Source organism: Suricata suricatta, chromosome 8 (genome assembly GCF_006229205.1).
Source record: "Suricata suricatta isolate VVHF042 chromosome 8, meerkat_22Aug2017_6uvM2_HiC, whole genome shotgun sequence".
Classification (NCBI taxonomy): Eukaryota; Metazoa; Chordata; class Mammalia; order Carnivora; family Herpestidae; genus Suricata; species Suricata suricatta.
The window spans coordinates 34,746,292-34,762,078 of record NC_043707.1 but is presented as its reverse complement, the minus strand read 5'-3'; the positions used below and the strand labels follow the sequence as shown (position 1 = coordinate 34,762,078).

Here is a 15,787-nt window from a genome sequence, read left to right as displayed (position 1 = left end):
TGGGTCAAGTGTCCAACTCTTAACTTCAGCTCAAGTCATGATCTCACAGCTCGTGAATTTGAGCCTCACACCAAGCTTTGCACTGATGATGTGGCGCCTGCTTAGGACGTTCGTTCATTCATTCATTCATTCATTCTCTCTCTCGCCCCTCCCCTCCCCAACTTGTGCTCTCTCAAACCTTAAAAAAATAAAAAATTATGTTCATAATATGAGTAAATAAATACATTAAAGAAAGTTGAGGACATGCATGTAAGTTGATTTCAATTGCATAAGAAATGCAATACTAAGAGACTGGAATACTAAGGGGACATTTTAGGTGATTTCTATTCTCTTCTTTAAATTTTCCCTATTTCCAAATTTTCAACAACGGAAGTATCTTTTTTTTCTTTTTAGGTGGAGAGAAATTACATTTTAAAGCACTGACAGCATTGTTTCCATGGTAACCCTTGGACCTTCTCACATCAATGCTGGTCTCGGTCAGGAAATAATATTCCCTCTCTAGAAGGAACTAATCACCTAATTAAGATAATGGGTAACTGAGTAGACAAAGTGCTTCAGCCATTTGTTAGTCACTCACAGATGCAAACAGAGCCTCCAGGACTGCGGCAAGCGAGAGCCGTGTGGTGGCACACGCGAGAACTTTCCTTAGCTGAACCGAAGCCGTCTGGTCCCCCGAGGGGACGAGACGTCACGGAGACCGTTCGAGGGGAGCACTGCGTGGCATGCGCAGTGCGCAGTGACAGCTAGCACACACAGACACGACAGCTGTCCCCTCTAGACTGCCAGGTGGGCGTCCCCTGGATCCAGCAGGAGAAGCTGAACGGTCTCTCACCACCCATTACGAACTCTGCCCCCAGAGAAGGGCCCTGTACTTCTCCCCATCCCCCCCCCCCCCCCCACCACCCCCACCCCCGCCACCGCTCTGGAACAAGGTCCCCATGCTGACCCCACAGGCTACAAGAGGCAGTTGAGGAAAGTGCTTTGTAAGTAGAGCAAAAGGACAAAGGAGAGAAGCTAGGAAACCAAAAAAATCAGAAAAATAGATCCAGAACCCGCGTAACAGAAGAGCCCGAAGAAATCGTCAGAGGAATAAACGTAATTTTTCAGAAGAGTTCTAAATTTTTCAGATCATGAGTTTTTAGATTAAAATGGCCCATTCCAAGCCCAACACACAAGAGCGGTTAAAAATGCATGAAGGGTCAAAATACGCAATTGGGTATATTTTGAATAAGTATGCTAATAGATACGACCATGATTTTCTTAAATAAGAAGGCAACAGGAGAGTGGAAACACCCCTCCCAAGGCACACATCCTGGCTCTTCAGAGCGAGGCTGGAGAGGGAGCAGCAAAGAGAGATTCAGTGTTTCCAGAAGGAGAAGAAAGCAAGTGAGCATGAGAGCTGACAAGTCTAATAGCTTCTAGAAGGGGTGCTGGAAGTTACTGGAAAGGGACCAGCGCCTTCAAAACTCTAGGAAGAAAGTTGCTCTCATTCTAAAACTCTACACACAGATCAACTATTAATCAAGTGTGGAAGTAGGATGGAGACCTTTTTAGACATACAAGGTCTGGAGCAATTTTAATTCCCAAGTGCACTTTCTCAGGAAGCCACTAGGGAGAGATTGCACCAGGACGGGAGGGGAAGGGGGCACCTAGAAGGTGCTCCTTCCCAGAGAGACACCAAGGGAGCAACAGCTGAGAGCAGGCTTCGGGAGCAGCAGACTCCAAAACGCCAGAACTGAGAAAATACACCATAGATCTGAGCACCGTGCCAGCAGAGAATTGGCCCTGCACTTGTGAGAAGTACCAAGAGAGGGAGAAAAATCACTGGACAATAATTCACTTCCAAGGAACTAAAGGTTGGACTAGCAGGAAACGTAACCCTCATATGGGCCACCTTCTGTCGTGAAAAGCCACATCTGGCCGTAACACTGCACACCCCGCTTGCTTCTCATCTGGTCCCAGCCCTAACTGCATGGACAGTCCTCGTGGCCAGAGGTCACAAGCTAGACCCGCGATTTTAAGAAATCCAAATAGTCACAGGGTAGGCTGCTTATTTTAAGCTGTGGAAATAAATGACCCCCCCCCCCCAAATCGTTCACAGATTAAAATGATTTCCTCGGAGGATCGCAAAACGGGGAAGAAGGGCAGACTGGAGCACCGTGTGCGGTGCCTGGTGTTTAATTAGCAACGGGAAAGCTGTGCACCGTGGGGCTTTGGTGAAAGTAAATAAACGTTAACTGGATGTCCCGTTCAATCTACTGAAGGAAGGAAGGATCCCAGACATGATTTGCATCTCTGAAACTGGAAAGCATCCGATATTCCTGTGGAATGCCAGCCAGGTGGCAGCTGTGATGTGGAAACTTGGTTATTCCTCGGGGGCTGGGGGGAGGGGAGAGACGCTGCAATATTTCAGACACAAGCTTTACTTGAAGAACGAACAGGACTTCTGGCTGCTGTGTGCAAACTTGCAGAATTTCACGCCCACGGCTCGGAAGAAAATCACAGAGAGAACAGTGGCATGCTTGCCTCCAAAACGGCGCAGGGTGGGTGTCCTGGCAGCACGTGGGTGCACCAACTGCTGAGAGTTGAAAAGGAGATTTGGTCACTGGGTTTATTTCACTATTTGTCTTTCCGTGCATGCATGCAACTAATAGAGATGATAATCCCTGATTAAATAAATCCTTAGGTTTATGAGAGCTCTTTAGAGAAGTACAAAAGAATCCTAGGTAATAGTAAGGCACAGTGTTCCAATTTAACTAAGTGGTGTTTTAACTTGGTTGTAAGTGGGTACCAGCAATCTAGCAATTGATAACACCTTTGATTCAGGGAAATACATTATATATAGGAAAACGCTTTCAAAATTGTTCTCAAAGATCCCAAAATATACATAGTGCTCCATCCACACCATGGAATATTCCGTAACGCTTAAAACCAGCGAGTGGGAACTATCACACATATGGGGAGACCTCCAAAAGGAGTTTGGCAAGAAAAGGAAGTATGTGGTCCCATTTCTGAAACAACAAACTTTGACCCAAAGCATGTGTGAGTACACGTTTGAGTAGGTCCATGCAGGATCCCCCAAGCGCGAACAACTAGGGTCACTGCGGTAGGCAGAATTCTAAGATGACCCCTGATCTCCCGGTCCTGGGATTGTTCCCATGAATGTGTTCAGGGGCAAATAGATTTTGCAGATGGATTAAGGTTCTGACAGGTTGGTCTTATGATACCGAGACAAGCCAGGGGGCCCAACCTAATCACAGAGTGCCACCAACGCAGGGGGTTTTCTCAGCTGGTCATAGAAATCAGAGCCTAGATGTGTGAGAAGAGTTTGAACTTCAGTGCTACAACCCCAAGGATCCAAATGCTGCCAATAACCTGTGGGCTTGAGGGTCCCGTACTCCAGAAAAGACCCCAGTCCCCCGGAGGGGCATAGGGTCCACCAACCCCATGGCAGACTCCCGACCCCCTGAAACTGTGAGACACTACAGGGTGTGGTTTGAAGCCACTAGGTTTCTGGTGGTTGGTGGGGCTTGGGGGGGGTGGTAGTGAGGACGCCTGGCTAAACGGCCTCGAAGCCGCCGGGTACCGTGTCCCAGGAGTGGGAACTTTGAGAGGGCTGCAGCAGAGGCTCTGAAGAACATGGTGGCTTGTTCCCAGGAACCCGGGAAGGGGGCCCTGCCCTGCGGGAGGACTCAGGAGCAGCCACCGGCTTTCCTGCGCTGTCTCAAGAGGCAAAGAGGGAGAGCCACGTCAGGAGCTGGGAACCGGAATGGAACCGGGCCTGAAGGACTGAAATCCCGCAGCATCCCCGGACGACAAAGGAGGCACCGAGAGAAGGCTCCGTGTCCTGCTCAGCCCTCTCCTGATACCTCAGAAAGACCGGAAGGCCAGAGCCCTGGGCCACACAAACAGCCTCTCAAGGCACTAAGGGTACAGCCCGCCAGTTCTCTTAACCGAATCGGGGGCCCTGGAGAAGCTGAAGGGCGTCCTTATCTCTCAGCAGAGGCTGGAAATTGAGGAGGGCCATCTGGGCAGCATCTGCGGTGCAGCGTGTCTGACAGTCGAACGCCCCAGAATGCAGGCCCGGCCCAGCCGGCAGGTCCTCAGCAGCAAGCAGCTCTGAGCAGCAACAGGGGGAGCCCGGCACGCAGACAGGCTCCCCATAGGCCTGAAGCCCCAAAAAAGTCACCCAGACGAGTCCCATCTTTCAGAACAACCAAAGCGTGGCTCAGAGCCCAGAAGACAGCCAGCAGAGTGTTCCCAGGCCTTGGCCTTGAAATCTAACCACAGCCCCCAGCTGCAGCTCGCCTGGCTGCATTTCAAAACCACCTGCACCGTCGACTCCTTCTCGCCGTCCCCTGCCCCCTTTGTGACACAGAACGCCATGACACACGTCCTGCACCTGGCCAGCCACCGCATGCTGGGAGCCTCTGGTCCCACTGGCCCATAGGTGGGGAGCACTGAGCCCTCCCCCAATGGAGCTGCAGTTAATGGATGTAGTCAGGCACCCGCCCCACACCTGACTTAGATTATGCACATGACAAGCATCTGGACACAAATGGCTACGTAACAGCAGGAGACTGTGGGGCCTGGAGATCACTGGAGCATTTTGTCCATGGACGTAGTTGTGGATCTTGGCTGCCCGGGGTCTAGGATGACCCCCAGTGACCCACACCCAGGGCGTGGGAGGGACCTGTCAATGTGGAAGCCATCATGCCACGGGTGATGCTTCATTTTGTGGCAAAAGAGGTTTCTACAGATGTAACTAATTTCATTAATCAGTTCACTTTGGGTTCATCTAAACCCAGGTGGGCTTCACTGAAGCACATGAGCCTTTACGAGTGGAGAGGAGGTCAAAGATTCGGAGAACATGGGGAAAGCTGGTGCCACGCTATGGCCTGAGGGGGGACACCCCAAGAAAACAGCCAGCAAGGAAATGCGAAACTCGGTCCTATAACCACGAGGAACTGAGTTCTTCCCACAGTAAGGCTGACACACCGGGTTCGACCTTGGGACACCCTGAGACCCCAGCCGTGCCACGCGGGCTTCAGACCAGTGAGCTAAGGGGTGTGTGCCGTTTAAAGCTGCTATGTCTGGAGGAATTGATCATATAGCAAGGGAAAACTAATGCAGGCACGTACTAGGCTGACAAGAGGAAATCAGGAGGGATGAGAACGGCAGAGGCGCTGACAGGCCAGAGAGCAGAACTCACGGTGAAGGAAAACGTGTTTGTGTCATGGGAACTCACTTATGTAAAATGAAATGCGAGTGGCTTGTTAGCACTGAGCGCTCCTTCCCTAAAATCCAGTGGTCTGGGCAGGACTAGGCAGCTGACGTTGGACAAGGACGACATTGCCACCGAGAACAACTAACACCGGTGATACGGGGCAGAAATGACAGAGGAAGAAACTGTTAGGCCAAAACCTGAGCAGGAGGGAACGCAGAGGCAGGCGCTGCTCTCGTCCGCAACACCCTGGCCAGTCCTCGGGAAAGAGAACCGTGGTGCTGAGAGACACCAAAGCCCGGAGCCTGCCGCACACGGGAGTCCGGGGAGGCGCCCCCGCGTCTCCCATCCTTCCCGTCTCTGGTTCTGATATGAAGGTTTTCTTGGTTTCATAAACCGCTTCTCCTTCTGTTCTCTGGCACAGTCTGGGGTGCAGCGCTGGGGTAATCTTGTCCTTGAGCAAGAGGAAGAACCGGCCTGGACAGTCTTCGGGGCTGGTGGTTTCATGGTTCCGTCTGGTCTGGGTGCGTGTTTGAATGGCTCACACGCACTCCGGCAAGACTGTCCAAGTACTCCGCCTCTCTTGAGTGAGCTCTGATAGGCTGTATCTTTTTCAAGAGACTGCCCATCTCATCCAAGTTTTTTAACTTACTAGCAGAAAGCTATCCGTAATATCCTTTAAAAAATATTTTTGAGAGAGGGAGAGAGAGAATCCAAAGGAGGCTCCAGGCTCCGAGTTCTCAGCCCAGAGCCCAACGTGGGGCTTGAACCCACAAACTGTGAGATCATGACCTGAGCCACCCCAGTGCCCCTGTAAGATCCTTTTTTAAAAACCCCTACTGTGTTTGTAGCTCTACCGTCCTATGCCTCTGAGATGATTTATGTATCGTCTTTACTTTTCCTCATCAGTCTCTCCAGTTTTGAGTAGTCTTTCCAAAGAACCTACTTTTCATTTCGTTGATCCTCTCTCCTGCATGTTTTCTACTCTCCATGGTTTCCTTTCTTCTCTCACTGAATTGGTTAGCTCTATATTTTTACCTCATCAGATAGGCAGGCAGCTCTTCGGTTTTTAGTCTTTCTTTCCCAGTATTAGCATTGAAGCTACAGCCCTCCTCTAAGTCCCAGAGCAGCTGCATCCCACGAGTTCTGACTCACATTCAAGTCTTCGATCCCTGAGTTACTTAGGCATGTTTGAACTCGTAAATATCTGAGTGCTGGGAAAGGGACGCTAGTCCTGCCTGCCAGTGTCCATTCTCTCCTCCTTCCTGACAGCATGATGCTGAGGACCAATGAGGCTGTGTGCCCAGCTCACAAAACAACCTCTCCTGGTCCCTCTTGCAGACACGCGTGGCCATGCGGCTAAGGTGGCAGTCAGTGAGAGGAGGGAATGTTCCGCTGAGACTTAGAGGAAAACTCCACAGGAGGACACGGTTTGCAGGGACACCTTTGCCTGGCTCCCCCTTCCTGCCTTCTTACTGCCTTAAATGCAGATGTGACAGCAGTGGCCCCACAAGCATCATGCATTTGAGGAGACCTTCCGGACTGAAGGCATGAACTGGAATGGTGGGGGAGGACTGCCCATGGAAGGAGCCATGGGTCCCGGGAGACCTAGAAAGCCACCCGGTGGGCCCTGAACCTACCACTGCTGTACCACCAAAGAAAGGAAACCTGCACTGGGTTCACCTACTGTTACAAGGCCAAGTGAAGTTCCTAACTGATATGGAGGCTGCTAAGACCCCGCTCGGTCTCCGTTTTTTTGACCGTGGAAGATTCCACATGTACCAAAGCATTTAGACTAATAATAAAGTGAACCCCACTTCAGCTACCACTCAGCTTGGAAAAGGCGGAAAATTTCCAAGCTCCCGGTGTTCTCCAGACTACACCTCCCTGCCTGTTCCCCAGCCCTCACCCCACCGAGGGGAACCACTATTCTGGAATCTGCATTCGACCTTCCCTCATCTGTGATTTATGGTTAGACCGCACCTTTCTGTGACCCCAAATTACACTGCTCTGCTTTGCTTCTATCACGCTATTTCTCTGCCATTTTCTTTCTTCCTTGACCATCCGAGACACACCTGCGTTGCCGTACATACGTAGGATTCGTTGACTCTCACAGTTCCATACCGCTTACTGCGTGAATACACTACTATCCCCCCTCCGGTTTTGGTTTTGGGGTTATTTCAAGCTTTAAGCTATTAGAAAATGCTGCCACCAACACCCCTGTACTCGTGTCCTGGTGACCCATGGGAAACAGCCTCTAGGAAAATGCTTCCCGACTCTTCTGATACCATGGCATATGCAGATCAGATTTACACGCACTCCAGAGGTAACTTGGGCGGGGGGCGTGAACGGTTCTGCATGCAGCTGCAGAGGGGGCCCACAGGCTGGCTCCCTGAAGGTTTGGGGGACCGGTAAAATGAAGCACATCGGTGCCCCACAGTGTGGTGCCAGAGGCACATGGGTAGGCCAGTGGTGCCAGGTGAGTCCAATGGTCTCCCACAGCTCGCAAGCAGGCCAAGGTACGTCCTGCTCCCACAGCACTCTTAAAGAACCTCCTCCTCCTCCTCCACAAACCAGGAGGTGATTAGACTTACTTGCTTTTTTTAATTATTTTTTTTTGTTAATTTATGTCTGAGAGAGAGACAGACACAGAGTATGAGCAGGAGATGGGCAGAGAGAGGGATACACACAGAATCTGAAGCAGGCTCCAGGCTCTGAGTGTCAGCACAGAGTCTGATGTGGGGCTCGAACTCACAAACCGTGAGATGGTGAGCTGAGCTGAAGTCAGATGCTTACCCGACTGGGCCCGCAGGTGCCCCTAGACTTTCTTTCTGTGCTCTTAATTCGTGCATCCTCACTGCTAATGAGATGGGGCATTATTTTGGTGCTTCCTGTCTATCCCTAGCTCCTCTTCCAAAGCAAATATGTGCTGCTTTTGCCCGTGTTTTATCGGGTTGATTTTCTTAAACATATTGTTCTTGGCGTCCTTGATCTATTCCAGATAGTAATCACTTGTCAGTTTTATGTGTTATAATCTTCCCACGTTAGCCTGTTTTTCACTTTTCACTGTTCATTATTTAATACAATTAAAGAGATTCTGTTCACCCGTCTCTTCAGAGGTTGAAATTCTTGTGTGTCGCCTTCAGGAAATTCTTCTCTAGGCTATTCCTTATTGAATTAAAAAAAAAAAACCCTTACTGTTTTGTAGTCAGAACATGCTCTATGAATCGGGTGTTTTGCAATATGCTGACTCTTACTTTCTGATCAAGCAAGAGCGTAGCTTTTGCACATCCCAATGTTTATTTGAGAGTAAGGGGCACTGTCCAATTGCTGGGGGAAGGGCACTTTAATAAATGTCCAACAGATCAGGGAGGACAAACACCGGCCAAAGAGTTGGGGAACCAACCCAGTCCTGGCCATCTGTCTCTGGCTGCTTTCACTGCACACGGCAGAGTTGGGCAGTTGAGACAGAGACCATACGGCCTCCAAAAGCTGAAAATATTTACTATCTGGCCCTTCATAGGAGAGGCCTGCCAGCCTCTGTTGTGTTCAGAACTGTTTCCCTTGTTCTGTTTTTGTTTTTGTTTCTGGTTTTTTTTCTTTTTTGGTCTGCTTGATAGTAATTAATGAAGGGGCCATTTTTAAATCGATGACACCACCACTGTCGGCACTTTCTCCTAATCCTTGCTTGTTATGTGACTACTGTACGTTGAGGCTAACTTAGATGCAAACGAGTTTTAAATCGTTCTATTTTCCTGGCACATTTCTTACTAATTAAGTGTATCAGTAACATTAAAGCAGTGGTCCCTTTTGTCCCCAGTAATTACTGCTGAGCTGAAATCTGTTTGGATGACATTGTCGCCATGACAGTTTCTTGTTGGTGGCATGTATTTTGTTCCATTCTTTTGGGCCTTACGTTCTGACTGTGTCTGTCTCACAAAGAGCAAACAGCTGCACTCAGTTTTCCCACGCGTCCTGAGAGTTCTTAGTCAGGAAGTTTGGTCCATTTGTTATATACAAGGATATATATTTGGTTACATTTCTACTATACGGCATTTTCTTTTTACCTTTTTCTATGCTCCCCCCTTTTTCCCCCCTGCCTTTTTTTTAAAGTTTATTTATTCTGAGAGAGCGAGCAGGGGAGGGGCAAAGGGAGGGAGAGGGAGAAGCCCGAGTAGGCGCCACGCAGTGAGGAGCCTGATGCAGGGCTCCAGCTCACAACAGGGAGATCACAACCTGAGCCTATTAACAAGAGTCGACACTCAACTGAGCCACACCCAGGTGCCCTTTCCTGCCTTCTTTGGATTAAAATGTTGTCCACTCCATTTTTTACCTTCTTGAAGTCTTAACCTTTTCAAATATTCCTCTCACAATATAACATGAGGTCTAGACTTTATAAAGCAAAAAATTCCTCCATGTTTTTATCCTCCTTCACAACAATGTAAGAGCATCTGAACTCTGTCAGATTTAAACCCCTCGGCTTGCTTCTCTGCTGTTTATTTTTATTGTTTTTAATGTAGAAATACATCATCTGTTTTCAAAATAGTGCTTGAAAAATACAAGGGCTACAGGTGCTGTAAAACAGACTCCAATCATAAGACACTACGTACATCATGTGGGGAAAAAAAAAACTAGTCAGATATTCAGGTAATGAGAACTAGAGAGTTCCAAGTATCCAGCTTGGTTGAACAAGCAGAGTTACATGAAACACTTAAACTAATTTTTCCCCACGTATTAACAAAATGACAAGACTAGGTTCATTCCAACCTGACCCCATGGCTACCTGAAATGCACAGTTACTGTGTGCTCCCACCCGACCTATCGTGGCAGAGGCATAAGGTGACTTCACAGGGCAAACACGTGGAGAACAGGAATGCTGTGTGCTTGCCATCACAAAGTAAGGGGGAAAAGAAAGTCTCAATTGCGGCAGAGCCTAAAGGGAAGACTATTCCAAACTTGGAAAGTGAATCTAGAAGGACAAGGAAAGGGCATAAGACATTGTAGTTTAGTAGGAAAAATGCACATGTGGAAGAAAGGAACACAGTTGGGGGAGGCTAGGAAGCAGGACCAGGCTAACTGGAAAGTGTGTCAGGCTCTCTGTATCCAGATTAAGGCAGATGACATTTCCATTCATCTACATCTGAGCCATTCATGTTTCCTAAACATGGATGTTCTGCTGCTTAATTATGGGTGGTCTTTTTTTTCTTAATTTAAAGAAAGGTATTCCTAAGCTCTTGTAGGATAAAAGAAAAACAGAAAGCTGACTAGATGTCAAGTGCTTGCTAGGAATTATTTTTTATGTTTGTATATGTAAAAAATTTACTGATGAATTTTAGTGAGTCCTTTAAATTGGTTTAAATATTTTGGGGGAAATGGCTTTTTGCTTACATGTTCAAAGTGGAAATTAACTTTACCACAAACAGACATCCTGTGGAGCATACAAAATTTCTCATACATAGCGCTCAGCCAGGGCCTACAGACAACCTGTCTCCCAATTCGCTATTTTTAGGAAAGCTTTAGCAAAATGTTAGCCATGGAGCCAAAATCCAGTGTTTTGTGCCACAAGTCCACAGGACTGTTGGCTTCACATCATGGTTAAGAATATACTAGCATTCCAGATTTTTTCATGAATCTACATACAAGCATACTTTGTGCACACAAGCAGAGAGATCGGTGGGGCTGAGGGGAGAGGCAAAATGCTCTTCTGTTTGAGGACAAATGATCAAGGGCAAGAGAATAGGGAGTTTCGTTAGCTCTGGGACCACATTTGTTGTTTGACTGCTGGTTGTATGCACTCTGCAACAATTCTACAGAGAAAACCGATATATCATTTCGTGATTGTGTCCCAGCAAAACCAAAGACTAACTACTGCTCCAATATCAAATATACATTGTCGTTGTGTCGACACTTCATTTTCAAAGGGTTATGGCAGCCTCGCAGGGACCGAGTGAGCTGTACTTTTATGCTTTTTCTGAAGTGTAACGGGATGCACAACAACATCCCATTTGAAGATTAACAATGAAGAAAACTCTTCAGACAAAAACTAAAATTCATCAAGCTGGAACACTTAAAATTAGTTCTACTTTCTAATAAAAATATACATGAAGTGCATCATCAGTATAAGGAAAGCTGATACCGGTTTGTATTGCAAATTTTCCCCAACAATGCATCAAACATAAATCCAGTCCAGATGTCAGGCATGGGTACAAATATAGCTGGAAGGTGGTGTTTTCCTCTTTTTCTCTCTTTATGGGCAGTAGTCCTTTAAAATAGTTACTACAACTGCTGCTGACACATTAACAAGAGTACTTCTAGCTTCATCTACTAACCTTGACTTCTGATCAAGATTAGCCAAGTAAAGGAAGTTACCAAATAAGGCTAAATCTATTTTGAGTCAAATCTAGTTTGGCACCCTTCACTCTCCCCCTGTAGCATTTGAAGACAACAGGTTGAGTTGGCAGACACTGTTTATGGACCTTTGAGGTTATTTTTGTCAGTTCAATCTGTCTTACTGAATTCTTGGTAACAGGAGCAGGATTTGCAGGGAGAGTAGGGATACTGGAGAGTTCTGTAGTGGATGTTTCCCACATGGCCAGCCACTATCTGAATGGTTTCTAGTGGAGTTGTTCTGTCTCTTCATGAGATTGTTCCTCTTCGTTTAGTCTCCTTGGCCCTTTACAAGTGAGGATGTCCACTAGACTCCTACTATAGGATTTGCTATGTTTGCTGCAGTGCTCCCTGAAGGCCTGGGTGGATGGTTTACCAGACATGTTGAAGAGACAACTCTGGCGACTGGGGGCTTTGGTGGTGGAGAAAGGGCTGGCTTTGAGGCGGTCTGAGGAACGCTTTCCCCCAATGCACCCAAGCTTTCGCTGGGTTTCACTTGTTGCAAGGAAACTTCAGTAAGTTGCGCATTGGTCACAGATGCCACCATGACAGCGGGAGCAGGGCTGTTTCTGCCCTGACAGCTGCCAGTCATTGGGCCGGTCTTCATAGTGCTAGTAGGTGAAGGCACAGACATGCTGTCTTCGCTGTCTACAGCCAACTCAAGGCTCCTGTCGTTCAGAGCTGTCAAAGTGACACGTTCCGTTTCATTCAGAGCTGTCAAAGTGACACCCTCCGTTGAATATGTTTTCTTTTTCTGAAGCACATGATTAGGTAGTAGTTGATGAAGTTCCTTTCTTCTTAAATGCATTGCAGCAATTTTCATATCTATCTCAAACATCTTACTATTTATTGCTTGCCTATAAACTGTATCTGTGAAAGACTGGATATCATAGGTAAGATCAATACTGAGAACGTCAGAGTTTTCTGGCTTCTTTAACACTAACCCAATCACCCACATTGTGCGAAACTCCTCCTTGTCAGGATTTTCTTTAGGAGCCGGAAATGACTGAGGATTCACATGCGCCAGAGTAATAAATTCATTCTTCTCCAAGCTCCCAACCAAAATTCGGATTTTTGACTCCACCAAGCCCACCCATTCTAAATGTTGCTTTTCTGTTGGTGCACTTGCTAGAAGTACAATATAATGCTTGTACTTTTGAAAGAAGTTTGGAGCTTCAAAAAGCTTGGACCACTCTGCCTTACTCAGCAAAATTTCATGTGTGATAGCAAGCCCTTGTTTAAACTCCTCAATCATGACCATCCTTGTTGAAACAGATACATTGTATGTGGAGTTCTGCTGTGGGTATGCTGGTGTGATTATGGGCATAAGATGGTACCTATCACTGGGATTTACTCTTGGGTCCCATACAGGCAAATTAAGATTCCGTTCTTCTGGCTCTTTCAATAGCACTGGGTTTGGCCACTCCCACTCAGAAAATACCAAGAAAAACTTGCGCACAAGAGTCGATGCTATTGCATTTGGATAGAGCTGGCAAGTTCTTGCTACTAGCATGGCCCAGGAAACACCTCCTAGGAAACCTAATATATTGGAATAAATATTATGGCATTTGGCCCACAATTTGATAGCTCTCAGAGTTAACCTGAAATTGTCAATGTCTGGTACTAGATGTAAAATTTCATCTGTCACCCGGCAACCATTAAGACTTCTTATGCATCTAATATCTAAATTTTTAAGCAGACTGTCATCTCTTAGGTCCAAATCTTCTGGAATAGTCTGCAGTGCCAATCTTGCAAACAAAATATCAATCTCTATCCCATCAAAACACAGTTTAATAACTGGTACAAATGCCTCCTCAACTGCCCTTAAATCTTTTACTTCTTCGTGTAGTTTCAATTTATCATAGAATGAGGTGAAAAAGTCGCTTCGGTCGATATGTCTTGGTGCAACACACAGCGCGTCAATATCAGCACCTTTCGTGTGTACTCCTAACCTGTAAGAGCCAAAAGTAAAGATTTTCCCTCCAACGTTTTCAATTATAGCTTGTGGAAGGCTCTTGCTTTCACTGATTTCCCGTATCCATTCCTTTACCAGATTATTTAATTTTTCCAAAATTAAAATCCTGCGCTGCAGTTCCTCTTCCTCTTCAAAAACCCCAAAGGGCTTCAGGGTTTCAATCAGATTCTGGGTAAGTACGCAGTCAGTCTCCTTGGGGGCTGCTAAACTGATGGGTGAGGAGATGCCATAGTGCTTGGGTGGCGGCGGAGTCTGTTGTGATCCAGGGGTTGTCACCAGAAACGGCATCATCTCTAGCGCCGGCCCCGCCACGCCACGTCCCCCGCCACCGCGACCTCCACAGCCGCTGCCCGGGTCATGATCCGCTGCGGCGGAAGGGGCTAGGCTTCTACCAGCCCAGTCCCAACCCGCTCCCGCTCTGCTCCCGCCGCTTCAAGCACCTCTCTGCCTTCCTCTCCGCCCCAACATGGCGCCGGGGCCCTCAACGTGGCGTTCTAGAATGGCCACGCAGGCCACGTATGCTATGGCGCCTGCGCAGTGCGCAGCGCCTCCCGGGAATTGTAGTTTGGGGGTGGGGGTCCTCTGTAGGATTCATGCCAGTGCAGGTGGGCAGGGGTGCGTCTTGTCAATACTGTTTACCATCTCCTGCCTTGATTCCCATTACTTATTACACGTCTCCAGGAGCAGATTCAGGTGGCCTTCGCCCTAATGCACATCCTTCACAAACTCCTCGCGGTGAGGGTCCGCTGCTGCAAGGCACCCCCCGCTTTGCGTCCTCCGTGGCCAGGTGCCTGCCTGGTGGAGTAGATGTGTCTGCAACTCTGGGTTGACAGTTGTGTTCCTTATAGCCTTGAAGGTCCTGTGCCACCTCGGCTCTCCAGGGCTCCTGTTGAGAAGTCTGCGGTCTGGCTGACCTGCTTGCCTTTCTGGCAGCTGTACAATCTTCCCTTCCCTCCATGTCCTGCGAAATTGCTGCTACGTGCCAAGGGGTACACTTTTCCTTTATCTTACACCATGACTGCTGAATCGTAAGACTTGTGCTTTTCAACTCATGACCTCACGAAGATTCTTAGGCATGTCCTAGATATGCTCTCCCCACCATTCTGATGCTCTTCGTGTGGACATGTGCCAGACTCTCTCGTTGGGTTCTCCATGTCTCCTACCTCCTCTTTCTTCCTGGGTGATGCCAGGTCTGCCTCTCAATTCTTTAATTCAGGTGCAGTTAGTCTGATGTTTAAGCCATCACTGAAGTATCCATTTCAATACTTACATCATTTTTTTAAATTTATTTTGAGAGAGAGGGAGAGTGCGCACACAAGTAGGGGAAGGGCAGAGAGAGGGGGAGAGAGAGAATCCCAAGCAGGCTCTGGGCAGATAGCATGGAGCCCCCATGGAGGGCTCAAACCCATGAATCAAGAGATCGTGATCTGAATTGAAATCAAGTGTTCGATGCTTGACCAACTGAACCACCCAGGTACCCCTCAATCTTTAGATCTTTAATTACCAAAAGCATTATCTTGTTCTTTTCTAAATCTTTCCTGCCTCTTTGGAAGATATTCTTTCCTGTTTTCTTTCTACCTTTTATTCATTAAACACTAAACTTACTTAATATTTTATAACTAATGGTTCCTAGTCTCAATTCTTGATAATCTGGTTCTAGCTTATTTTCTACTGACTCAGGCCAGCATCACTTCATGTGTCTTGTAATTTTGGGATTGTAAACTCATCTCTGGTGAGGCTTGAGATGCCTGTGTAGATGTTCTTCCAAAGAAGATTTGTTTTGTTTCTACCAGACGTCCTTGAATGCTATCAAGTTGTACAATATAATTTATTTTTATAATAGTTTATTGTCAAATTGGTTTCCATATAACACCCAGTGTTTCTCCCCACAAGTGCCCCCCACCATGACCATCACCCGCTCCTTCCCTCCCCCTCCCCTTTCAGTCCATGGTTTGTTTTCAATATTCAGTAGTCTCCCTTGATCTGTGTCCCTCACTCTTCCCTGCTCTCTTTCCCCCTTCCTCTCCCCATGGTCCCCTGCCAGGTCTCTCCTGTTAGACCTATGAATGCAAACATATGGTATCTATCCTTCTCTGCCTGACTTATTTCGCTTAGCATGATACCCTCAAGGTCCATCCACTTTCCTACAAATGGCCATATTTCATTCTTCCTCATTGCCATATAGTATTCCATTGTATATA

At 47.4% G+C, this 15,787-nt stretch overlaps 2 protein-coding genes across 5 annotated transcripts in view; both read right to left on the bottom strand.

The window, feature by feature from the left end:
• RADIL (Rap associating with DIL domain) overlaps window positions 1-15,787 on the bottom strand; it is a 61,971-nt gene that overhangs the window by 35,751 nt on the left and 10,433 nt on the right. The gene's annotated exons all lie outside the window — the stretch shown is intronic.
• On the bottom strand, window positions 11,298-13,877 carry PAPOLB (poly(A) polymerase beta). The gene is given in 2 exon segments (XM_029946362.1): window positions 11,298-11,980; window positions 11,982-13,877. Coding segments are annotated over 2 exon segments (1,935 nt in total). The 3' UTR covers window positions 11,298-11,941.